This window comes from Balaenoptera borealis (assembly GCF_965194805.1).
Source record: "Balaenoptera borealis genome assembly, chromosome: 13".
Taxonomy (NCBI): Eukaryota; Metazoa; Chordata; class Mammalia; order Artiodactyla; family Balaenopteridae; genus Balaenoptera; species Balaenoptera borealis.
The window spans coordinates 21,473,463-21,500,255 of record NC_138870.1 but is presented as its reverse complement, the minus strand read 5'-3'; the positions used below and the strand labels follow the sequence as shown (position 1 = coordinate 21,500,255).

Sequence of the window (26,793 nt, the reverse complement as noted above, 5' to 3'; positions counted from 1 at the left end):
GCCTTCTCTTATTAGGCAATGGAATCATCAAGAGTCCATTATCCTCTGTGCTCTCTCTCTGCCTGCCCTCCTTCCTTGGGGAATCTCATCCACCTGCTTGGTGCTTTGCTGATAACTCACAAATATGTGTCTGCTCCTGAAAGTCCCACGGGTGAGTTTATGAATATGGGTATATATTTATCTATAAAATCTCCTTACACGGTATTAATGATGTCTCATATCAACCTGAAACTTGACCTATCTCAAGTTAAATTAAATTAAATTTACCCCACAAATTCTTCTTACTCCCTCCTACTCTCATGTTATTCTATTCATTCTGTAGGTTAGGCCATAAACCTGGGTATCGACCTTTTCCCAGACCCCCGATTATCAGTTATCATGTACTGTGAATGCTATACCTCAAGTATCTCTCAAGTTAGTCTCATTTTTTCCATCATCACTAAATTCAAACTATCTTCATTTCTTGCCTGAATTATTACTATAGCATTCTAACCAATTTTCCACCTCCATTACTAACTTTTCTAATCCATTATTTTTAAAAGATTTTTTATTTTTTATTTTTTTTTGAGATGAGCTAGGAAAGACTAGAGGACTTGAATTTTCCTCTGTCCATTTTTTATAAGGGGCAACCACTTTCGGCATGTGGGCTAGCCAACACTACACTTTATATATACTTTACACTAAAAGAATTATCCCAAATCACATATCCAACTACTCCACTCCCTTCAGACAAGAATAGTATAAAATTTTTATCTACCTTATTACCTCCAATGTACACACGCCACAACCTTCTCTTAACCTGAGTTAGTTGCATGAGTCTCTGTTTCTTGTAATCAAATAGGCCTAACTAAAAGAATGTTTATACACTGAGGGGAAAACAATAATAATACACACACACAGACACACATACACACACCTCCACACATAGAATACAGAGAGGGACTGATGTATAAATAAGACCCTTGAAGGAACGTAGAATTGCCTATAGTCTGTAAGTTACTCTTCAAATAATTATAAATTCATACCAGTGGTGATATGCCTTCTCTTTAAGGAAAGGAATTTAATTATTTTTCTATAAACATTTAAATATTCATCCTTATAATGTTTTATAGCAGTTTGCCATGTGCCTGTCTAACATTCGATACCACTCACTAGGTACCTCCTCCATGACACCTCTTCTGTCCTCTCACCCTAACCATTTCTCTTTCATATTGCTGACCAGTCTAATTACTGAGTAATTGTATGTTTCTTCCATTAATTACAACACATCTTTAAGATAGATATCACTGTTTTGTTTAGCCTTATTTATTAATGCCTTCATTTATTTAAGAGTACTCTACAGATAGATATTTAGCTTGTTTCCAGCAGACCTTTGATGAATAAATGAGTGAATGAATGCATGAATGAATGAAAGAAAAATCAGTGTGGAGTCAGGAGGTCCTACCTGAGTCTACTGAGTGACCCTGGATGGTTTGGCCTCAACTTCTTCATCTATACAATATTAGTATAACTAAATGCTATTAACCTCATAATATTTTGAAAGGATAAAATGCAATAGTGCTTTTAAGAGTACTTTGCAAACTTAAAGGGACAGTTCTAAATATCATTGCAACATATCATTACTTTTACTGTTAACATGCATATATTTCCTTACCTGATTTGACATGATTTTTTCTTCACTCACAGAGCCTTGGAGTGCAATATTTTCAGGAGCTGGACTTCCACCTATAAGAAGGAGGAAACACATCAACAATGTTGTGGGGAGGGGGAGTAGTAACGAGTAAAAGAGGAAGGAATAGTGAGGGTGGAAATGCGGGCGGAGTAGTAAGTGGCAAAGTGCTTAACACGTGAGACAAATTTTGTACTAAAAAACTTTAAATGTGTCCATTCATTCAGAATCAGGACTAGGCCAGCTAAAGTTCCCAAGGAAGCTAGCCATATAAGATTTCTTAACAGAAATGAATACCTGTATAAATGGCCTTCAAACAGTAGGGTTTTAAAAATAGAAAGCAGCTACTGCTGCTTTTTTAAATCAAACACATTACTAGTATAATTACAGAAACTGAATGAAAGAAGGATGAACAATTAGTAACTTAGTAGCTTTTTTTTTGTAGATTGACAAACAAGTTTTTAACAATTATATATGCAAGGCTGATAACAAAGTATATCCTTCCAAAACACAGTATCTTTCTAAATAAAATGTAATCAAACTAAGAAGAAAAGATGCACTTTTAATTTATGCCATTCCTTTTTGTAATTTCCCTTTGTTTATTTGTATTGTAATGTACTTGATGATGATTTTCCTCTTCACATGATCCATTGTCCTGACTTTAGTTCAGTGCAGGCACAAAGGTCAGCGGCTATAGTCAGATTTTGTTTCTTTCTTTTTAAGAAAACAGAAACCGAATAGTTAAAGGATGTATTAGTTTTTTTAATTTACATGGAAATAAGAGCAAAATGGTAACCCCTTTCTTCAGGGATATAAAATTTTTTCCCTATGGAATTTTTATTTTAGTTCTTTAAAAAAAAAATTAAAACAGATAGTAGATTCATATGGCCTATAAATGAAAAAGTGTAAAATTGTTTTCCAGTGAAAATTTTCCCTCCCATCACGCCTGCCAGAAACCTACTTTACCTCCTCATAGACAATGTTACAAATTTTTGTCTAGCCTTGCAGAGATATTTTATATATACACAACAACTTTTTTCTATTTTTTTTCCACAAATTTTTACATGCAATACATAATGTTTTGTACTTTGGCATTTCCCCCCCCCCCAAATAGTTCTTTGATATCCTTTCAAGAAAAAAGTTTCCTTATATATGTTTTACAGATGTATACTAGTATTCCATTACATGGATATGCCAAAATACGTTAATTAGTCTTCTACTGATAGTTAACTTGTTTCCAATATTTTGTTATTACAAACAATGCTGCAGTAAATAAACTTCCATATGTGTCATATAGTATGTATGTACTTAGAGCTACAGGATAAAGTCCCAGAAACCAAATTGTTTTATCATGGCATATGTACATTTAAATTTTGGGTAGATATTGTCAAATTCCTCTCCATACTAATTACAATAATTTACATTCCCTGCAGCAGTGTATGAGAATTCTTTTTCCCCCAACAACCTTACCAACAGTGTGCAATCAAATTTTTTATCTTTGTCTACATGACAGGTAAAAAATAGTATCCTAGAGCAGTTTTAATTAAAATTTTTCTTATTTGGTGTGAGGTAGAATATAAAGATATTCTTCAGTCAACTGAAGGAATGGATTCCATTTCTACAATTTTACAGCTCCTTTAACTTAGCACCTGTATCTCAAATTTAATTGTCCAATTTAAACATTAGATGAATTTTCCTTGATCGGTGTTTTTGGTTGGAATGGGAGCCTATGTTTCCCATGAGTGTCAACTGTAGTGATGTCTCACTGGGAACGGTTGAGAATAAGCACTTTATTTTCAGACTCAAATGGCAGAAAAGGATCTAACATGTTATCTAGTTAATTTCTGCCTCCTGAGTGAACCATCACTAATCGGTCCATCCTTTTAACCCAGTAGATTCAAATTAGGATTCTGAGAATTTCCTAAGTAGGTGATTCCACATCTGCGTCACAGTTGAGACTCAGGTGTGTCCAATCGATTTTGGCCATAAGGAAATATTTAAATCCCATTAAAATATACTTTAATTTTTATTTTAAATACAGAATTGGAAAAAAGTTGGTAACGTTGTCATATATGAAGGCCATGGTCACCTCTGGACTTCTTTTCTGCAGACTGTCTTCAAAATTCTTTTATAAAATAGTATTACTGAGCCACTGAGGATAGTTACTCCACTAGCTTCCCAGTTTGCTTAGTGTTTTAGAATGGAAACTATTCTTGAACCCTTCAACAGCTTACCTTTGATCTTCTTCACAGCAGAAGCTGATCTTTTATCTTCCTCTTTCTCACAGAGTGGTTTACAATCAATGACACCAGAAGCCATATGCAAAATTTCTGATCCAGAATCTATCAACAGGAAGAAACTAACAGCATGAATACTATGCAAAAGGATTATTTGCTTATGTCCTTTTCATTTGCACACACCTTAGCAGGTCACAGAACATCCAAGCTTATAGTTATAATACTAACAATCTATTTTTATATCTTTTCTAATCTACTCACCACTTGAAGTTACAGTACTCTCTGTGGATGAAGTGTGTCCAGGAGATGGTAGGGTGGAATATTCCCTGTCAAAAAAGTGGAAGTATTTTAGAGTGTCTGGTCCAAAGAATTCTCTTAGAAATTAACTGAATATGCATCACAAGTCATACACAGAAACAAACAAGCAAACCTGGACTGTGGCAGGCTCTCAGAATATAAGCGTTCAACACCATTGTCCTTAAGATAAAAAAAAAAGAGAGAGAAACAAGTTTCACAATTTGACATTTTCCATTCCAGAGAAGTTGTGTTAAGCAAACATTTTCATACAGTTTTAAATGAACCCATATTTGCTTTGCTCTTTTGGAGAGGATATGGGAATGGGATGGTACAGGGCAGACTGATATACATACTTCCTCAAAGCTGTACTTGCCAAAAAAAAATCCAATTTTAAGTGTACTTACAAGTCCAATATTTAAAGAAAATTTAAATTCTTGGGCAAAACAAATTCTAAACTCAAAGGGCAGATAGAGTTTATATCATGAACTTAAGTTTTCTTTAAACAGAACATTCTAGGTGGACATAAAACAACATTTCTATTTATGGAAATATTACTCAACTTAAAACTTTTGGCCTGTTGATTTAAAAATGGTTCTCAATTTTCTAGCTAGACACATAATACATTTTAAAGTTCATCCAATTCTCAAAGATCTGATGGATTACATCTACGGCAGCACCTCTTACTTGGGGCTCAAAAAGAACTTAGCAAAACTGTGGTCCCAGCCTTCCAGGGCAAACATTTGAAAGTCTCATTTGAGCTTCTTAATCTTTATCAAGAGTTCCTAATTTGGGGGGAACTTCAGGAGATTAGGTTCACTTATTCTCTTTCAAAAAATACAGTGGGAACACAGGTTCCTCTTTAATAAAAAGTTTTTCTATTCAATAATAAGTATATTTTCATTATCATTCAGTTTATTTAGGAAAAGAAATCAAAATTTAATAAATTAAAACTGAAATCACTTGGACATATCCAAAATATGCACAGACAATGCAAAACTGAAGACATTTAAATACTCCATAATCAAACACACAGCTTCTTGTTAACTGGCACAACCAACAACAGTTTTCAATGGAGGGATGCCGTATATCATACACCGTATTTAGAATCTCTCCAAGATAATACTGACTATAGTCCCAGAAAGATAAAGGTTTAGCAAGAGTTTGCTGAATGTGTAGTTATCCAATACAAAAAACAATAGCTTACATCTGTTCAGCACATTAAAATTTACAAAAGCCCTTTTATGTATCATCCCATTTAATTCTCCCAACAACCTTATGCGGTGGGTTTTACAGAAAAAAAAGATTTACTTATTTCAGGTAAGGAAAGTAAAACCAATGAATAAAGTAATTTCTCAGGAGTATTCAGAATGGTGGTGTCAGCCTCTAAACAGTCTAAACAATCAGACTAAATACAGTGTCCTCTTCATTGTAAACAGAACTGTCTCTGAAATACCCTAAGGCTATTGGAGAGGCAAAAACTTCGCAATGATTGTCTTAGACTGGTAGATGATTTGAATATAAACTTTTGAAATGTTCCCCTCAAATGTTTAGAAAACCCCACAAACTTGCACAGCAAGAATTTACACCTAATCCTCCTACATATAAATGTTGGGCAATCTTCTCTTTTATTTCATTTTTGTCCCTGCTTTAAATGTCTTTGTGTCAGACTATATGTAACTGAAGCCTCTCGTGACATCAGTTTAATTTAAGTCAACAACTTTCATCAAAGGCCCAGTTTGTGCCAGACACAGTGAAAGGCTGTTTCTGGCACAAAACAGAAAGGTTGGAGAGACCAAAAATACATTCCTTGTCCGAGAGGAGCTCATAGGCCAGTCAGAAAGACAAATATGCAAAACAAATACTTCATAAATTATAAGCAGCATTCCACAGAGGAAAGTAACATGCACAGAACAGAGTAGGGTAATATTTGCATTAAATTTTGAAGAGAAATTATACCTTATACTTCACAGGTAGTTAAATGATATTGGCTCTATCCTTAAGATATTTAAATAGATTGCACTAGTAATTAGTATATGCTTATTTAACTATCTGCCCATATATATGTAAGAAATGAAGCTATAAAAATAGGAAAAAATTAAACATTCTTCAGTCTCATTAAGTATCCTCCATAAAAGTCAACAAGGATTGATTCCTTAATAATAAAAAAATCAGGCCCATTTAACCCACCATAACATACAAATCTGTTATTATGTGTGGCTTGAAAAAACACTTATTACTGTGCTATAATTAATAACATATATTATATATAATAATTATATTGCACTAACTAAAAAGCTAATTTTGTCAGAAAAATATTTCTTCTTATACCAGAGTCATGAATACCTGTATTTGAATTTAAGAGATATGAAAGAGAATGCAGTTATTTTCTATTCAATTAAACTGATTTCCAGCATTAGGGGAAAGGGAACACATTATTTCTGTAAACTTTGTTTTTTAAAAAAAGTTTATTATTTAAAGTCAAAATAATAAATATAGCAAAAATACAGTTTGTTTTCATTATACTAGAAATGAGTCTCATTTGCCATAATGGTCTGTGTAAAGCCCTTCTTTTGTCCTATTTTTTATACGTGAAACCTTTTGGTAAACGTAAAATATTTATTGATTAACTAAGTAACAATTCTGTGATTTTCGAGAAATGGCATATATTTAGTAGCTGTACATTACTACATTGTTCTGTTGCAAGGATATTGGATATTACTGGATATTATTCCCAATTCATTAATCTTTATAAATCTCACTAATCAGAAAACAACATAATATACAACATATCTCAATCTTAGATTTTCATACATTTGGTCTAACATTTTCTTCCTCCTTACAAGAAGAAGCAGACAAAAGAAGGAGATTTTTTTTCTTCCAAATTTAGGGTTATAGTTAATGAAAGTTGGAGATACAGCCCCTCAGGGTGTCTGTACCTGTGAAGGGGGGGTGAAAAATAACTCAGCAAAAACTTTCTACAATTGTGCTCTTTTCTTCCAGTTTCAAAAGGCACCCCTATTTAAACTCACAGGAGAACCTAACACACACAACAACTGTAGGATCTGGGCAGATGATAAAAAAGATAATTTACTGGATATATTTTAAAACCAAGGAAAATCAAGAAACTGACTAAAAGCAAGAAAAAGAAAGTTCAGAAGAGAGACTTACCTACATGTAGAAGATTGGCTCAAGTCAATGAGTCTAACACATGCTGACAGCATAGAGCAGGAAGCATGTTCTTCCTGTTCGAGCCATTCAAATATCAACCTGCATAACATTTACATGAAAATCCGTGGTCCAGCCCATTTGCTTTTGAGAGTAAAAGTCTAATGTAGGGTGGGGTAGCTAAGGTACTCATGGAACAAAGCGAGACATTCTCCCACAGGCTAGATCAGCAAATGCAGGACGCACACACACATATTCTCTCTCTCTCTCACACACACACACACACACACACACACACACACACACAGAGCAGTATTATTTTAGTATTTAGATAGAAAATATGAAGAACAATAAGAAATAACTTCTAAGATATTAGTAAGGGCAGTTAACAGGCCTAGATAATCTCCCAGGGTTACTCTTCTAGATGAAGTGCTATTTCATCCATAGATTTTTATGATCAGAAACCCTTCCTCTAATAAATATTCATGTTACCGATGTAATTTTTACTTTTAGATCCATTTTAGACAATTGACGTTACTCAAATAAACTAATATGATCTTCTGAGAAAAGAAGAAAAACCGAACAAAAGGAGTCTATATAGACTTATTTTATTCTAACTTTAAAAAAAAAAAAAAATGCCCTTGACTTGAAGTTGGTTTCAATATTTTAAAAAAAAAGAATGTAAAATTAAACATCAGAAGATTACAACTAATCTTTATATAGTTGTAGTTATATAGTTATAACCTAAATAAAATGAAATTCCTTCACAAGTTTTTTTTGTTTTTTTGGGTTTTTTTGCAATTTCTGACTAAAAGGACACCACACATTCAGATCTACAGGACACACCCACCACTTTGAGGTTCATTTGTAATACAGTTATCAGCCAACTTCTACATGTCCCAGTTTTGCAACTGGCAATGTTATTTAGTCTCCAAGTTTATTAAAGCTGCACCCACGCACAGCTTGAGAGAACAGGACAGACAATGGCCAGAAAATCTGAGATACTTTAAAATTGATTCTGTCCTTTGCCTCATAAATCACCTTCTCCTAGTGATAGTATATCTTAGGCAAAAACATGTAATGACATGAAGGAGACCTCAAAGTGATGGCAAAGCACTTAATATTTAGTGTATGTGATTTTTTTAAACAGCCAAAGAGAAAACAGAAATTCATCTTCCTATCCTCTGACCTGTATCCTCTGAGCTTCACACTGCTGATAATTCTGATTCTGGGTGATAGTTACAGTTGCTATTTTCTGAGTGTTTACTATGAACCAGGTACTTTATATATGTTATGAAGTGTCTTGTTGGGGTCAAATCTGAGCTTGGAGTAGGTAGAGGGGAGAATCAGTTTCATTGTCATGTAATTTCCATGAAGCTTCTTAATTCTTGGAGTGTTTGGGGACAAACACAGGTACCTAATCACAAGTCCAGTTTTGCAAAGTCCCAGAAATCCTTTGGTTGCTCTTCAGACTCAATGGTGGGAGCAGTGAATAAGGAAAGAAAGATTATAAGGAGAGCCCCAGAAAGAAATTGCCAAGAGTGAGGAAGAACTGAGAAAGTTGGGCCAAATGAACAGCTGGGTCTAGCTATTGAAGGGGGCAGCAAGCCCTGATTCAGTGGGAGACTGTGTTACTAGCCAGCCCTTCTGGATTATCTATTTGCCTTGAAAAGTAGAGGATAATCTTAACTGCATCACAAGGAGTCCACCCAACACCACAGTAGGACCCAGCTCTGAAGGTGCTGAAACAAGAAGTGAGAGTCATCTCCCTACCGACCAAGAAGAGGAGATCACCAAAGGTCCAGACACAGCGTTTCAAGGAGGTCGACCGTGCAGCAGGCAGGGACTGTGGGCGGTGTGGACAACAGAAAGGACTGCAGAGATGTGAGTGGTGAAACCAACTACCTTCTCCAACAATCTCTCAGGAGGTTAAGTGTCCTTCCCTGGGACCCACAAGTTGGTGAGATCAGAAGGACATTGGGATATCCTGGTAGGCACCAGTATAGAGATTCTTGGAAATGCTGAGAAGGGACCCCATGAATGAAAAAGGCCTTCCTATTCATCAGCAAGTGGGGAAACAGAGCACTGAGATTTGTCTCTCTTCTAAATATGACCTACTTGGTTTGTTTCCATGGACTGGTTAGGCCAGAATTTAGCTGTTGCAGATATATATGAGCATATATATATGCATAATATATGTATATGTGTATGTGTGTATTTGAATCCTGAAAAGAACTCTGCAAAGTAATATCTCTGTTTCACCAGGGAACACACACAAACTGAAAGAGGTTAGGCCACTTGTCCAAGTTCACACAGCTAGTAAGTAACAGAGCCAGCTTAAACCCACAACTGCTTAATTCCAAAGCCTATGCTATGTGGCTAAAAATTCTAGATCATTACCGGGAAATATTTCAAATAAATACAAAAGTAGACAGGATAGAATAATTACCCTTTGCGTACCCATTCTGCAGATTCAACAATTATCAACCTATGGCCCATCTCCTTTCATCTATACCATCACCCACTAAACTTACCTTAGCATTGTTTTGAAGCATATCCCAGATACCACAGACATTTCTTTCATAAATATTTTAGTCTGAGTCTCTAAAAGACGAGGACTGGAAATAATTTATTTCCTTTTTTCCTCTTTACACTAAAATAGCCCAAATAAATAGATTTCACTGGGTCAATAAATAGCTCTGTTCTCCCCAGGAATGTCCCAAACTGGACCCCAAATTATTTTACTAAGACACGTTTTTTTTGAGGTATTAGTCTTGTTAGAGTCCTCTGGTCACCCAAAGACCCTCTTATGAATACTGATGTTCACTCTTATCTCCTATTGTGCTTTCTGAAAAAGATGCTAGAATATAGCTTCCTCTGTGAATACGGAAGAGGAATAAAAAAAATAAATCTCAGGTTCTCAGGAACACCAGTCAGAAAGCAATAGGGCAAGACTGTCAATTCAACAAGTGCACTGGGTACTCACTCTCAATGTTTTAAATAGACCCTGTAGGGAGTACAAAAATAAATAAGTAAATAGGCATTCAACAAATATTAATAGAGCAGCTACTGTATACCAAATCTATTCAGGATGCTAGATGCACATTGGTTAATGGCCAAAGGCACTCTACACCAAGTTTATAATCTGATACAGGAACATGTTAAGAAAACAAAGAACTACAATGTAACCAAAATATAGACGAGAGGAGCACAGAGTTACTGGGGTCTAAAAGAAAAGAGTGAACTTATTTTTTCCTGAGTGCTACGGTTGAGAAATGAGGAAAATGAGGCCTGAATGACAAGACTTTTCCATAGTAGCAGAGAGGTCGAACCAGGGAAAACCCTCACCTCTCAACTTCTAATCCATTATGATTTCCATCTCAAGAAGGACTAGAGATGCTTGACGGTAAACATTTCTCGCTACCACAAAAGGTTTTATGGAACACATGGTTTTTGGAATGGGCCTTGATAGTCGAATAGAATTTGACAAGTGGAGAAGTGGAATTGTTCTGGGCAGAGAAAACAGCATAAACAGCTTTGTGTCACATATTCCAACAATACAGACCACCTGGTTTGGCTGACATTTAGGGACAACTATAAGGCATGGATGGGGAAAGGTTGGAAAATTAGGTTGCAACCAGATTAGAGAAGACCTTGAATACCAGGGCAAGTTGTTTGTTTTGAAGGCCCTCAAGAGTGATGAAATTCCAAGAGTTTGAAGCCAAAGAGTTGGGAAAACACAACGATTTATGGGTCGCTGGGACAAACACGGATTATATGCTTTGTCATTTTAATTTCATGTTTCATCCTAATTGTTATGAATGAGAATGCATAGATAAGCATCATCTAAGGAGAGAGTTCTATTTGTTTAAGAGATGGGTGGGGGGCATGAAGGGGTAGAAGGTGGGGATTTACTCAAGGGACAGGCATGAGGGAGTAAACAGGCTGCCCGGATTCCGCAGTGGAGCAAAGGAAAAGGGAAATGGTGGAAATTGGTGGGAACAGCCATAGAGTGCAGCTGACAGATTAGTTCCTGGGGCCTACGGAAGAAATGGCACGGAGGCAGCGGGAAAACCTTCAGGGAATCTATACATTTCCGCAGGAGCATCTAACAGGAGTTTGTCTTGTGATCTCTGTTCGCTCCTATTTCTTCATGGGTGTCGAGACAAAATAATTCGGTCACACATCCTAACGAGAGTGGATTAGGAGGTCCTTTTAGATACAAAAGGAAGCACATTTATTTCTTAGCCAAAAAACTACTTTCAAGGTAACTATGAGTAGTTATTAGGATTGAAACATCTAAATTCAGTGTTCTCAGAGGAGTCGTAAGAAGGGATTAATCTTTGAAGCTATAGAAACTTGAATTTGAATCCCAGGTTTGCTACTTACTAGTTGAGTGATCCTGGTTAAGTTACTTAACCTCTCTGAACTTCATTTGCCTCATCTGTAGAAGCAGAGAATACTTACCATTCAAAGTTGTAGAGACAATTAATAACATGACATGTGGAAATGTTTTCCTACAAAGTACCTGGTACACAACTGATGTTGGTTCCTTCCCCTTTCTTGGTGAAATCAGTACCAGATAAAAGGGAAATTACTAACAACCAAACATCCTGTAAGCTTCCAAGTTCAACTTCCTTTACTAAAACTTTACAAGAACGGCTAAGGAATAGCAAAATGAATTCATTTCCTTTTTCTTTCCTTTTCTTAGCTCTTCAATAGGATGGGGTACTAAGGAATGGAAAAAGTGAGATACATACACTTAAAAGAATAAGAACAACTCATGTAAATCAATTTTTTTTTTAAACTCATTTTTAAAAATGGACAAAAGATCTGGGTAGACATATCTCTAAAGAAGATATACATATGGCCAACGAGTACATGAAAAATGCTCAACATCATTTGTCATTAAGGAAATGCATATCAAAACCACAACAAGATACCACTTTACATCCACTAAGATGCCTATAATCAAAAAGATAGACAAAAAATAAGATACATGTATATATATAACTGAATCACTTTGCTGTACACCTGAAACTAACACAACATTGTTAATCAACTATGCTCCAATATAAAATAGAAATTTAAAAATCAAATTTAATTTAATTAAAAAAAAAGATAGACAAGTGTTGACAAGGATGTGGAGAAAATGAAATCCTCATACATCACTGGTGGGAATGTAAAATGGTGTACCTGCTTTGAAAATCTGTTTTGCTGTTCCTCAAAGTGTTAAACGTAGAGTGACCATATGATGCAATAATTCTACTCCTAAATATATACCCCAAGAACTGAAAACATATGTTTACACAAAATGTTTTACACTAATGTTCTTACTGGCATTATTCACGGTAGCCAAAAAGTAGAAACAACCCAAGCGCTTATCAGTGGTGAATGGATAAACAAAAGGTGGTATATTCATACACTGGAATATTATCCAGTCATAAAGAGGAATGAAGCACTGATAACATGCTACAACACGGATGAACCTTGAAAACATTATACTAAGAAAAGAAGCCAGTCACAAGAGGTCCGTATTGTATTATTCCATTTATATGAGACATCCAGAATAGGCCAGTCTATAGAGGCAGAAAGCAGATTAGTGGCTGCCTAGGGTGGGGTGGGGTGGCGGATAGGGATAGACTGCTAATAGGCATGAGGTTTCTTTCTAAGGGGATCAAAATGTCCTAAAGTTGATTGTGGTGATGGCTGCACAACTCTGAATATTTTTTAAAATATTTAATTGAACAATTTAAACTGATGAATTGTTTGGTAGGAGAATTATATCACAATAAACCTTTTTTTAAAAAAGGAAGTGTGATGGATTTCCAGATTCTGGAACAGAATGGTCTGCTCCATTTGATTGAGAAGATCATATTCCCTCAGGCTCAGACTGCTGACCAAGGAAAGTGCTCCAGGCACATCTCCACGACCTGGGGTGTTTGCCTAAGTGCCCTCAGCTACATAGTATTATCTTCTTGGGTAGAGAAATACTATTAGCATCTAACTGCAGCAATGGGTTCTCCTTGGGCATTGCCCTACTTTGTACAGCAAAGTACCAGCACCTCAAAGATTATCTAGCCTTGACTTCAATTCTTAGAGAGTCAATGAGACCTGAGACTCCTGATAGCCAATAGTGAATTTAAGTCCCAAACCAGCCTGTCTTTCAAACAAAAAGTTCAGAACACTTTATCAAAATCTCCGTTTGGTTATATATCCTTGAGTTTATACTATAGAAGGGGTAGAAATCCCCCCAGATGCCATCAAACGTTGACATTTCTCATGCATCTGAATTCTGTGGTATAAGACTTGTACTTGCCATAAGAGTCTCTATAATACTTCAAAACAAACCAAAACAAAACATAAAAACACCATAGAAGAGGCTCAGGATATGGTAGAGCTAAAAATGAAGTTGAAATATAGTCCAATACTCACTTCCATACTTAGGTCATTATTCATCCTGATGCAACCTGAAAGATCTGTTCCTGGGTGGGGACCACCTGTAGGGCCTGGACACCTAATAATAGACAGTAAAGTTCCTTAATACAGGTGGAAAAACTGCAAATTTCAGCAGATACCAACCTGTCACATAGTTCCCCTTCCCTGCCCCAATTTTACTGAATTTCTAATTAAGTTCATGTCTTAACTGAGACATGATGAAAGAGAGGTCCAAGCTCCATCAGAGAGAGAGGTTATAACCATAGAGAATCTAGTCCCAAATGAAAATGAAGTTATTTGCAATTCAAAGTCTTGTTTCCTGACCCTCGATACAGAAAGGAAATTTCACTGGGGTGAACAGTGCTCACAAACTCTACTGACATTTCTGAACTTTTCCTAAGGAAGAAATGTCTGTGTACTTAGCAAGTTGAGTGAGCTCAGATGAGCTTTGGGAAAGGGTATGTGCGAGCACAGGGATAGAGTCCCAAAGACTTGTTCACCTGGAGTGTGAAGGAATAGAAAGATGATCAAAACCTAGCTGAATGAGTTAACTTAGCAGTACATAGTATATTCCTAAAAACTGGGAAACATGTTAAGTAGCCTAATTTGCCTTTTACACTTTAGAATGGATATCATGAAATTCAAAAGAGCTATAGAGAAAACTATAAAGGTATCTTTGTTTTAAAATTGTCGATTTTCAGAAAGTTAGAGAAGTTACACAATAAAAATTCCACAATAAAGATGTCATGATGTCAAGATATGAAACTTTTACTGATTAAATGTTTAGGCAATAGGAATAGGCCACCCACGAAAAGTAGGCCAAGTGTATTTTGCCCTTTTAACTTACTTGTGCCTTCCGGTCACATCCAAAGCACTATCCTCTATTTCTCCATATGTGGGCCTTTCACATGAAGCATGGATTCGGTTGGCTACACATGAGAAGGGTGTCAATTCTAGTCTTGGAATTGCTGTAAGACTATCCAGATACAAGGCATCTGCAGTAGAACAGAAAAGAATAAATATAGAAATTAATGGTTCAAATTATATATATATACTATTTCTTTTCCTCTTGGGAGATTAGACCATTTCTGAAAAAACAAAAGTCAGTTCAATTCAATTCAATTTAAATTTTTTTTTGAATTTTATTTAATTTATTTTTTTATACAGGTTCTTATTAGTCATCCATTTTATACACATCAGTGTATACATGTCAATCACAATCGCCCAATTCATCACACCACCACCACCCCCCGCCACTTTCCCCCCTTGCTGTTCCATACGTTTGTTCTCTACATCTGTGTCTCAATTTCTGCCCTGCAAACCAGTTTATTTGTACCATTTTTCTAGGTTCCACATATATGCGTTAACATACGATATTTGTTTTTCTCTTTCTGACTTACTTCACTCTGTATGACAGTCTCTAGATCCATCCATGTCTCTACAAATGACCCAATTTTGTTCCTTTTTATGGCTGAGTAATATTCCATTGTATATATGTACCACATCTTCTTTATCTATTCAATTAACATTTTAACATTACAACTCCCCACCCCCTAAATTTTGATGCCTAGTTATGAGGGGTAGAAATGTCATTTCTTTTTTTAAGAAGGGAGTAGGGGTGAAGGAGGGGAAACAGAAACCCTTGCCTAGTAAGCAACTAGAGGGGTCAACAACAATCTGCTGCCAGGGGGCAAAATCCAGCCAGCCTCCTGTTTTTGTAAATGAAGTTTTATTGGAACACAGACACACCCATTCATTCAGTATCATCCAAGGTTGCTTGTGGCTAAAACAGCAAAGCTGAGTAGTTGCTGCAGAAACCGTACAGCCTGCAAAACCTCAAATATTTACTATCCGGCCCTTTACAGAAACAGTTTACCAACTCCTAAAGAGAAAAACAGTTCGACATTGTAATTGTAAACCACTGAAGAGTGCAGGAAATAGGGTGACAATTTTTTTTTGAGGAAACTGTCTTGTTATGTTTTTCTGAGTATAGGAAGCAGCAGAATTTAATAGAAAAAACATAGGCTTTGGAATTAATCACAATTTTTAGTTCAAATCCTGACCCTGACACATACCAGGTGTGTGATCTCGGATAAATAACTAAACCAACTCTGAGCTTCAGTTTACTTACATATAAAGTGCCACATGGGGACTTCCCTGGTGGTCCAGTGGTTAAGAATCCACCTTCCAAGGCAGGGGACTTGGGTTCCATCCCTACTTGGGGAACTAAGATCCCATGTGCCTTGGGGCAACTAAGCCCGCATGCCGCAACTACTGAGCCCACGCACCATAACTAAAGGGAAGCCCACGTGCCAAAATGAAGTGCCCGCGCGCTGCAACGAAAGATCCTGCATGCCACAACTAAGACCCAATGCAGCCAAAAATAAATAAATAAATAAATAAATAAATTTTAAAGTGCCACATGACCTTAGGCAAATTACTCAGTGTTCCTGTCTCCTTATCTTTAAAATGGGAATTACATTAGCATCTACCTCACAGGGATATGGTGAGGATTAAATGAATTAACAGGTACGTGAACATACAGTTCTGAGAGCAGAGAACTGTGCCTGGCACATAGCGGGCACTCTTTCAGTGCTGCCGTAGTATTGTTACTATCACTGAGTTAGTGTGGGTAAAATCGTCTCTATAAAGCACTCCTCTACTGTCTGACACAAACTGGCCACTTGTTAGTAGCGGTAGCAGTTTTCTCTGTTCTAGTTGAAATGATCCACAAATCATTCTACTTGCTTTTTATTCCTTCTTAAATTTATTTTGATAATCATCCCATTTCTTTTGTCATTTCAAAATCAACCATTAACTTTTGCTTTCAAGCACATCCAGGTTGTGATGAGAGATGCCACCACTTTCAGCATTTCCTAAGATAAAGTTCGTTTTCCTTAGATTGGCATTAAGTAATAGTCCATGATGTGACCTACAACATGCTCCAAACTTAAATTCTACTCCATCCTGACCCAAGCCCTCTTATATCCACAGTGACTTATCCAGCATGGACTCTTCTCCAAACACTTAAAACTTTTGCATTTTTTTTCCCCCTCATGTCATTCTCCCCAGTTGGAATACTTTTTCCATGCTTTTTGCTTTTCCAAATGCAGCCCATCTTTCCATGCCTGGTTCAACACTCATTTCTTCTACAGAGCCTTCTCTGAACCCAGGTCTTACTTCCTTAATAATCTGTGAGCTTTAGGACTTACTCTCTAGGACTTACTCTCTAGTATACATAAAATAGTGCCTTGCACAGAGTAGGTGGTCAAATATAAGTTGACTGACTGAATTCAGGGATAAACATCTAAGTTTTCAACAACATTTGCTATATAATTGTGATTAATTATTTTCCCTCCCAAGAAGAACCCCACCCTCAGCTGTGTCTAACAGGGTATAGGAAAGGGTCTATCCATGCTTACCCAGCAGAGGTGTGTACCAGCATGTATGTTTGAAGGTCAGGGGTAGCTGATGTATTCTTGCTTCTTGACCACTATATCGTTTATGGCAACACTGCTTCTGAACAGAAAATCAAGTACTATTAGCTTTCCAAAGGGCTGTAACATATTTCATAATCTCTCTTCATCTCCAAAATTAGAAAGAAAATCACTACTCTACCGCAAGAGAGTTTGAGAAGAAAATAAATGACATCAAGTAACAAAGTTTTCATGCTTTGGATCAAAAGGTACATACCTTATAAGTAAAAATATAATTCTTATTAAAAATCACTCTTCAGTAATTTAACAGAAGGATAACATCAATTCCCAATAATCAACACTTTCATATAAACAAAGGTTTTGAGGAAAGAAATATGAGTGAGGGGCAAGTTTAGTTATATAATTCTTCTTCATGATACCGTAATCAAAAAGTTTTAAATAGTACCATTTCCTAGGGCCTATCAAACTTGTGTGTGTGCACATGATAAAGAAAAAAAATAGGTATCTCGCTTTGTCTGATACCCTCTCAAGAAAATCAGTATAGCTTAGAATTCTAACTTACTAATACATATTGAACTTAACTTTTTATTTTGGCATAGTAGTAGATTCACAATTGGCACTTAAATAGTTTCAAAAAGCTTAAACTCACCAATTGTTCCTGGAGAGGTTGATGAATTCTATCTGTGCAGGACAAGGGATCGTAGTGAGGAGATTCCTCATCTAAACAGCTCTGTCATGAGAAAAATGGTGGAGTGCATTCAAAGACAGAATGATGGCAGAGTGACAGATATAAAATACATTGGATTTAAGATGTGATGCTACCTGAGAAGGAGAAAATTGACTAGTTCTTTATCTTGTATTTTACATTAAGGGAACAATTTGTAATGGTAAACCTTCTCACTGCATTTTTCCCATTACTTGTTCTAGGAATGAAATCCAAACATCAGGAACAGGAAACTGAATGGCTTTGTCATTGAAACCGTCAAGCAGAGACCAAAGATTGTTGGAGACATAACTCAGAGAGTGAAGATGCTGTCTGTGAAAATTTTACAGCAATAAAATTGCGACTTTTGTCCAAGAGGTAGATACATGTCTATCAGTTACATTATAATAGAAAATTGGTGTTCTTGAGATGATTATGGAGATTTTTTCCAGTTCAACTTATTGTAAGGGGCTTTTTAGGCACTCTGCCTAGCTTAATCTCCTACATGAATATTTTTTTTTTTTCTGCTTAAACAGATGTGCCTGCATGATGCCCTAGAAACAGATACATGCAAATATCACCCTTCTCTCTTTCCTCCTCCAGCCCCTTCCCTCCAGTGCCAACCTTGCTGTTCCTTATGTTCTTCATTTATGAACAAAAAGGAGAAATTCACCAAGTGTCATAAGGGAAAGAAATACATTTAACTGTACCATGGATATCTTGAGATATACAGACAGAAAGGAGTTGAAAGTTTAATTCAAATAAGAGAGAAAAGAGACAGCAGCCATCAAAGCCCACTCAAGTGTCTCAGAAAGGACTAGCAAACTGGCCCTTTGCTAATAGATACAGTTCTGAAATGCTTCCTCTCTGAAAGATGTTATTAGGAGCCACTCACTCATGTGCATTCTCCCCTCCTGTTTTGCTAAATGCTTTCAGTGCATAAGAAAACAAAGTCTACCAGAGCATCTTTTCTAACTTGATTATTTAATTTTATGACTAAAATTATTATATATTATAACTTAGCTTCAAAATCTTACACCAACTGGACAACTTCCCCACAGTAAACACATATCACAGAGGTTTGGGTCTTTTTGTTTGCTTTTTACCTGAAACAGCAAGCCATGGAGTTGTCCTTTAATTAACTTCTTTCTTAGTGACTTAATTGTTGCTATAAAGAGAATTTATAACCAGCTTAATATGACAATTCGCAACCCCCTTTTCCCTTAGTTCATTTTGTAAACTTTTTTTTTTTAAGATTTTTTGATGTCGACCATTTTTAAAGTCTTTATTGAATTTGTTACAATAATGCTTCTGTTTTATGTTTTGGTTTTTTGGCCCCGAGGCATGTAGGATCTTAGCTCCCGGACCAGGGATCGAACCCAAACCCCCTGCATTGGAAGGTGAAGTCTTAACCACTGGACCGCCAGGGAAGTCCCATTTCATAAACTTTTAACAGCTTTCAATTTGAGGCCTGAGGAAAGGAAAGAGAAAACAACGGCTTCTGAGAATGACGTTCTCAACTCATGACTCGTGAAAATGGGAAAGCAGAAACAAAACAGGTAGGAGCAACTAAACCACTATTGCCCTTGAGTATTTAAAATTAACCTTGACAGATGCAAGTGAATTATCTTCTAGAAGTGAGTCACAGAATTATTCATGCTAAAAAAGGAATACAACTCAGAGGTCACTAGGGCCAACCTCCTACCCATGGGGAAATCGTCTCTTCAATAAGCCTCTGCTTGAGCTACAAGCAATGGAAGCCTTGGAAATGGAGCCATAGAATCCCAGATTCCTACAAGGAGGTCTGGGATCATGAGAGATTTAAGTGGATAAATGGTTATTCGTGGAGCTGAGATCAGACTCACAGGACAGTGCACCATTCACTATACTCTTTGGCGAAATTAAAAATATTTGTCTCTCTACTTAACTGAAATCTGCTTCCCAGTAACTTCCAAATTGTCCTCTCTGGAATAATGAAAGTGAGAAAAATACCATTTAACTTCTTAAGTTAAATAGCAACATATTACTTATTGGACAATCTATACCCTTTGAAAGATAGCCAAGAACCAGAAAATAGGCCGAAATCTTTGGAACAACCAAAATAGATGTTGATATCCATGCCCTTTATTCATGTGGCAGATTCTCACACTTCACTCAGACAGTGGGCTCTGAATTTATACAGAATTCTCACAAGCTTGACTGTTTTCTCAGCCCACAGATGATTAAAAACAAAAATTAAATGAGGGTACGAAGCTCTGTTAGATGGAGGTGTATTAATAGCTGCCACTTAAAAAAAAAACCGCTAACAGCCAGGAAAATCAACAGCAGATACTCTGGTGTCCAAAACACATAGAAATCTGGTGCTTCTTATTTTAAAGACCAACAGTTTTATATCTCAGTAGCCTGAAGAAATTCTGAGCCATGAAAATAATGCTAATACATGTGGAAATTACAGAATCTAATTATAAATATTCTTCAGGGGAAAAAAGCTTGAAAAGCTTCAATTATGTGGAAAATTACCCATGTAAAATTTATTTAGTAAGAATATTTTTTGGTAAAAATAACATTTCCCAACAAAGCTTGACAGTGTTTATGAGGCCCACAGGGAGGAAAATGTATTTTTAAACTATTTCTAACATATTTAAGTAATTTAAAAAAATTAAACTCTTAATACATAGAACTCTAGTAAAGATTCAGTTTTTTAAAATTCTCTGTGTTAACTGTATTAAGAAATAAGGCTCTGTCCTCCTCCTGACCTATATCTGAGCAACAGCAATCAAAGTTTTCAGAAGTGGCCAACATTATGCTTCTGAAGTTGCGTATCTCAAAACACTGTCTTTGAATTTCCAAATTAAGCTCGTGTTCAGAAGAAATAATGAGTTAGTATAAGACTGTCTAAATTGCCCATCTGCTTTCCCACCAGGCAATCTTGATTTTTAGAAATAGTCCATCTCAAAACAAGTTCCAAGTTGTAAACCTCATTTCAACAGATGTTTTGTGCGATGGGTAGCAACTATTTTCATGTTTCATAAGGCAAAACAAGCTGGCTTATGACATTAATTTGCATGCACCTTTGCATTCTTCTTTACGTGTTTGGAGTTGGACCTGCCATGTCTCTAGGGCATTTAGGTTTCACATGGAAGCAAGTAAAACAATGGCCACTGTTTCCCCTGCTGTTGCCATCTGTGATGTAGGATGAGACCAGTTGTCTTGGATACATTTTCTTTGAAGGAAGCTGAGATAAAACAACTTTCTAAATGACTATGCACTAAAGCTTTCAGGCAAAGGCCCTGCGATTAATTGGCTGCTGAAAATCAAAACCATGATATTGAGCTGTAATAATGTTAGATATCAATAGGGTTGACGTTTATGGATTATGGACTTCATAACACTGTAATATAATGTGTTGCTCAATGTTCTATAGAATTGTGCATTACAAATATTAAAGTTCATTGAAATCCATAGACTAGAAGAAAATAATTCACAGCACACATCTGTCAAAGTTCTTGTACCCAAAATATATAAAGAAAAGAAATCCTACAACTCAGTAACAAAAGGACAAGTGACCTAATTTGAAAAAGGGCAAAAGACTTAGATACTTCACAAAGAAGATATACAATGACCAATCAGCCCAACAAATTAAAATCACAGTGAGTACTCAGTCGTGTAGAGAAAATGAAAAAGACTGACATCACCAAATGCTGGGGTTGTGGATACCTGAAACTACCACACATTGCTGCTAGGAGTGTGAAATGCTACAAACTCTATGGAAAACTGCTTGCAGTTTCTTAAAAAGTTAGAATTACAGCTCTACTATGATCTAATATCTCTGCTCCTAGATATTTATCCTAGGTTAAACAAAAACACAGGTCCACACACAGACCTATACACAGATGTTCATAGCAGCTTTCTCCCTAAACCCAAAACTGTAAATATTAGGTTGGCCAAAAAAGTTCGTTCGGGTTTTTCCATAAGATTATGGAAAATTATCTTGGCCAACCCAATAATTTAGATGTCCAATAATAGGCGAAAAGATAATCAAATTGTGGAATGTTCTTACAAAGAAATGTGACTCAGCCATGAAAAGGGCATCCCATTGATAAACACAACATAGATAAATACTACGCTGAAGGAAACACACACAGACATACACAAAAGTATATACTGTATAACTCAATTCTAGAACAGCCTAAACTAACCCACCAGTGATAGAAATCAGATCAGTGGTTGCTCCTTGTGGTGGTGAAGGTAGAAGTGGGGAGTAACTGGGATGTAGCACCAGGGAACTTTCTGGGGTTATAGAAGTCCTGTGTTTCGATGTGCATTTGTCAAACTGGTTGGACAGTACACTTAAGATCTGAATGTTTTATGATATGTTAATTACTCGTCAATAACGAAGAATTAAAAAACTACAACAAGAACGAAAATAATGGGGCTTATAAAATAAATAGGGTTAGGAAGAGACCACTAAAAATGTATATGCAACATTGTAACCAGAGCACTAACAAGCACAATTATTAGTAGTACTTCGGAAGATAACATGGATCACTGAGACATGCAACTTAAAATGGCTAAAGGCTGACTCCCAGGATCCTAGAAATGCACAAAAACAATGGAGTGGAAATGCTGGTGACACTTTAAATGGCACAGTGCTGGTGGGGTGCTGAGAAAATGCAGAGGGAAGCGGAACTCTGAGGCAGTGGGGCTGCTACAGCAACGCAGGCGGGAATACAACCTGCCGCAAAACGGAGCTCTGCGGGGCTGGGATGGCACGTCACTGGGAGGGAGGCCCAGGTGCAGACCTTGCTTTTAATTTTCTTAAAATACAGCTGAAAGCTTCCTGCTGCCTATCAGCAGCCAAGTTGAGGGCTTTCTCCTCTCCTGCGGAAGGTTATACTTCTATTCCTACCAATCCAGGTCCTATTCCCAGGAAAATTGTGAATGAGATGCCCATATTATCCTTACACGTCTTCACCCATTTGGCAATCGTGAAAGAGATAGTTTACGTGATAGAAACATACTCTAGCAGAACAGACTGTACCTAGTATGGCCAAGCATTAGGTACTGTTTGCATTTGTTACGTTATTTGTAAATTAACAACTCTGGCGTTTTCTGGAAGAAGATACTGAGGCTCAGAGAGGGAAAGAGATTTGCCCAACTTTATCAAAGTCTTTTGTAGACTTAGAATCTAGGTTTGTTTAACCTCAAATCCCGTGCTCTTTATCTTTGTGCAATACTTTCTCCTAGATTATTTCATCCATACCTGCATCTTTCATTTGGGAAAATGTAGGCCCTCATCCCATCAGAGGTGTCCAGCAAGCTGTACTTGACTTTGGTTCTCTCCTTGGTGCTCACCCCAACACCTATGTTTAAGTGTCTCCATCAGCTGAACCCCCCTTCCTGTCTCATTTCCCTCTTGTGGACTGACTGCTCAGGACATGTGGCTCTCATCTTGTATTCATCCTCAAAGCTGTAGGCTGTTATGTGCCCCATACATCATGCCCTCCACGCTAAGAATAGCAAGCTAGAAGAGAGTTTCCAGTGAGTTCATCTAGGTGAAAGCCTTCTCTAAACTATAAAGTTCATATCAGATACTATGTTCAAATAAGGAATTATAATATACAGGAGCTTCTCAGGCTCTCTCCCCAAAGAAATATTTATGGTTTCTAAAGGAAATACTTACGGTTTCACTCATTGTCTGTTGAATGAGCAAGTCAATGAAGATTTTATGTAGATAAGGGCAAAAAAGGATGAATACTAAAGGGGTGATAGCTTGGATTAGATCATTTAGTCTATGTTTCCTGCACATTGGATTCACCCTAATATGTTGCATGCATACCCTAGATCTAAGAAGCTTTATTCCTTTTTAAAGCAAACATTCATTTACATATGCACTATTGCCTTTGTTAAGATACTTAGATACACATGAAGAAGCAGAAGAAAGAAAATATATGTTATCATTCAAGAAATTTAGTAGTTCTAATGGCGCATTTCAGGGGGGCAAGCATGCACACTAATTACCTCATAAATCAGTCCAGTCCTGATGGCAGTCGAAAACTTGAACAATATTATTTATTCAACATTAAATTCAGGTATCTCATCAAATGTCATAAGCAACTTCCTACTTCCAGTTTGTGAACATTGTCATTGACCTAAACATTTGGACACAACAACTGCATCCTCACACAGTTTGCTAATGAACCTGTCTTAGATGCAGCAGAAAGCAATTGCCATAACACTTAATGAATTTATGAAGCTAACCGGAAAGTTTCACGAGAACTAAATGGATTTAAATAGTTTTGTTGTCTGACTCAGAATTCAAATGTCTGACTCAGAATTCAAACAGTATGTGATGGCAGTGGTCATGGTGGAATGTGTGAGGATGTGTTTGTGTTATAACTGTCCTACCTTGTTGACGTTTGTTCACAGTCTAGCTGGAAAATCTGCACTATAGACTTTTTGAAAATATGTGCTACCCAAATTTCCCTCTTCTTATAAAGATTGTTGGGGTTTTTTGTGTGTTTTTTTTGTTTTTTTAATTAATTTATTTATTTTGGCTGCGCTGGGTCTTAGTTACAGCCTGCAGGATCTTTTAGTTGCAGCGGCATGTTCCCTGGACCAGCGATCGAACCCGGGCCCCCTGCACCGGGAGCACGGAGTCTTACCCACTGGACCACCAGGGAAGTCCCATAAAGGTTGATTTTTAAGGGCATTATTAGAAAGATCTTTGTAAGCAAAGGGTCTTAAGAGCCAAATTTTGATAGGTATGTCTTCTTTGGGCAGCAAAAGGTACTCACAAGTAAAGGAGCTAATAAAGCCTGGCAGATTGTGTGCAATTCAGAACAGAAAGGAAGCATCCACCCTACTTTATCCAGCCAGAAAAAAATACGTGCATTCAACCTAGGGAAGCTTTCACATTCTATTTTAAATGATATTTGGACCAATTATCCCCTGAGGATAGACTGGGAAGACAATAGCAAGTTCATAATATTGAGAATGTATATTTTGGAATAAGTTACAAAAGCTGACTTTTCCAAGAAGTTACTACAAACCATAGTAGGTTGGAGGAGGGGATAAATTCTTTGTTTTATAAAACTATGGGGTATAATATTGATTTAAGCAAAGGATAAAAATAACTGGATCAAAAGATTAGACCTCTAAGCACAGTGTCTAAAGCAAACACACCATAAACCAAATTTGGAATGCCTTAACGAAGGCATGTTCTTGGCTCAAAATTAACAACTCTAATCACAAGGGGACCTTCTCCAATGCCCTCTGAGCAATACAAAAAAATATCATAAAGATTATGTAATTTAAAGCATGCTTTACATTGTCTGACAGAGTGAAGCAGGGTAAAATGACACTTACTCTTATTGAATATGATCAAGTTCTACAAGGCTTAGAAATAATAATAATAATAATAAAGTGTTGAATAACCACTGCTATTTTAGAACTAGCCAATTCGTTTAAACTCTTAAACAGCTTTCTCAGATAACAGTAGAAAGGGTACAATAAATCCAAAACAAACACAAGTCTGAAAATTTCCATCACTAGCTTACCTTAAGCTTATATTTAGTTATTACCCAAACCAATAACTTTCTATAAAAAGAACCTTTATGCTGCTGGAACAAGAAGCTGGCTGAACAAAAGCAGTTGTCTGATAAATGGTCATATACATAAGCTTTATTTTTACTGAACCATGTTTCTAGAATAAAATAAGCTTAAAAATAATCTGACATCTGTAATTTGACAATTGTCTTCTCACCTCAGTCCTCAGTAAACGCTTATCTACTTTTAGGTAAAATGGCAAATGTTCTAGTTTTTAAAGTAAAATATATATGTAAAGAACACAAAATTTTAAAAGAATTTCCACACATACATAATATTTTGATACACATTGAATTCCTAAGTATTTTGCTCAACTCTAAAATTACTGCTTAAAAGAAAATAGAGAGGCAGGGCCTCTTCTACCATATGATGGGTACAAACCAGCTAATAAAGTCAGAGTAGAATATGTAAACAATTTGCAAGTTCAACTCTTTCATGCATACAAGATTTTTTTCCATGTTTACTTTTACAGATATTGAGAGGTTTTGTTTAAGTTTTAAAGAAATAACAGTTATGGAAAAATCCAGCTTGTAATAGACAACCAAAAGGGAAAGTTAATGGTTAAATCCATCCACCTAGCCACTAGGCAGATCTCTCTGGAAGCCCATAACACTGCTTCTGGAGCCATTTCAGCACCATGAATTCAGTAATAAGATAGCAGCTGGAATCTAGAAAAATGGCTGTAGTCCTCCTGCCCCACCTCAGAGTGGACTGAATTCAGACATAACAAATACTTGCTACTCACTTTTCAGTTTTCTTGTCTTCTGCTCAAGTGTCTGGCAAGTGTTCACTAACTCAGTATTTATAGTCTGGAGATTTCGTTGATCCGAAATTGCTTCCTCTAATTTACGCAGCAAAGGCTTAGCTTCTTCCCTGGCAGAGTGGGCTGCTTGATCTCCATCCTCCACCTGGATACCGACAGTTAATGCTGGATTTTAGCAGAGTGGCAGGGAAAGAAAGCAATTGAGCACTCACTCTTATTATGCACACGAAACTGAAAATGTGCTTTTCTTCTCAGGGAAGTGATAAGCCTCCACTGAACTTCTGCAATTCTGTGTTTGCATGGGCTTCGTATGCCTGAGCTATTTCTACAGCGGCAAAAGTCTTGGTATGTCAAGTCGCCTCTTTCTGCAAAGTTGCCTCTTTCATCAGCAGGCTGTTGACACCGCCTCTTACAACTCCCCCTTTACTTCCTCCGCTCACTGCTAGTCGAGAGGGACTGAACTTCGCAGTTCCTCT

General features: G+C 36.7%; 1 protein-coding gene across 2 annotated transcripts in view; it reads right to left on the bottom strand.

Annotated features, from left to right (window-relative positions):
* Window positions 1–26,481, bottom strand: part of LOC309609958 (inositol 1,4,5-triphosphate receptor associated 2-like) — a 48,044-nt gene extending 21,563 nt beyond the window's left edge. Inside the window, exons 1-7 of one of the 2 annotated variants that reach the window (XM_082352234.1) lie at window positions 26,300–26,481; window positions 14,654–14,801; window positions 13,804–13,885; window positions 4,337–4,383; window positions 4,168–4,232; window positions 3,904–4,011; window positions 1,655–1,725 (exon numbers count right to left, since the gene is read on the bottom strand). In XM_082352234.1, the coding sequence (XP_082208360.1) occupies window positions 1,655–1,725; window positions 3,904–4,011; window positions 4,168–4,232; window positions 4,337–4,383; window positions 13,804–13,827 (315 nt within the window). In that variant the 5' untranslated portion in view covers window positions 13,828–13,885; window positions 14,654–14,801; window positions 26,300–26,481. Of the gene's footprint in view, window positions 1–1,654; window positions 1,726–3,903; window positions 4,012–4,167; window positions 4,233–4,336; window positions 4,919–13,803; window positions 13,886–14,653; window positions 14,802–26,299 lie in introns of those variants that run through there. The other variant, XM_082352233.1, reaches the window with a different exon arrangement.
* Window positions 26,482–26,793: the final 312 nt, after the last annotated feature.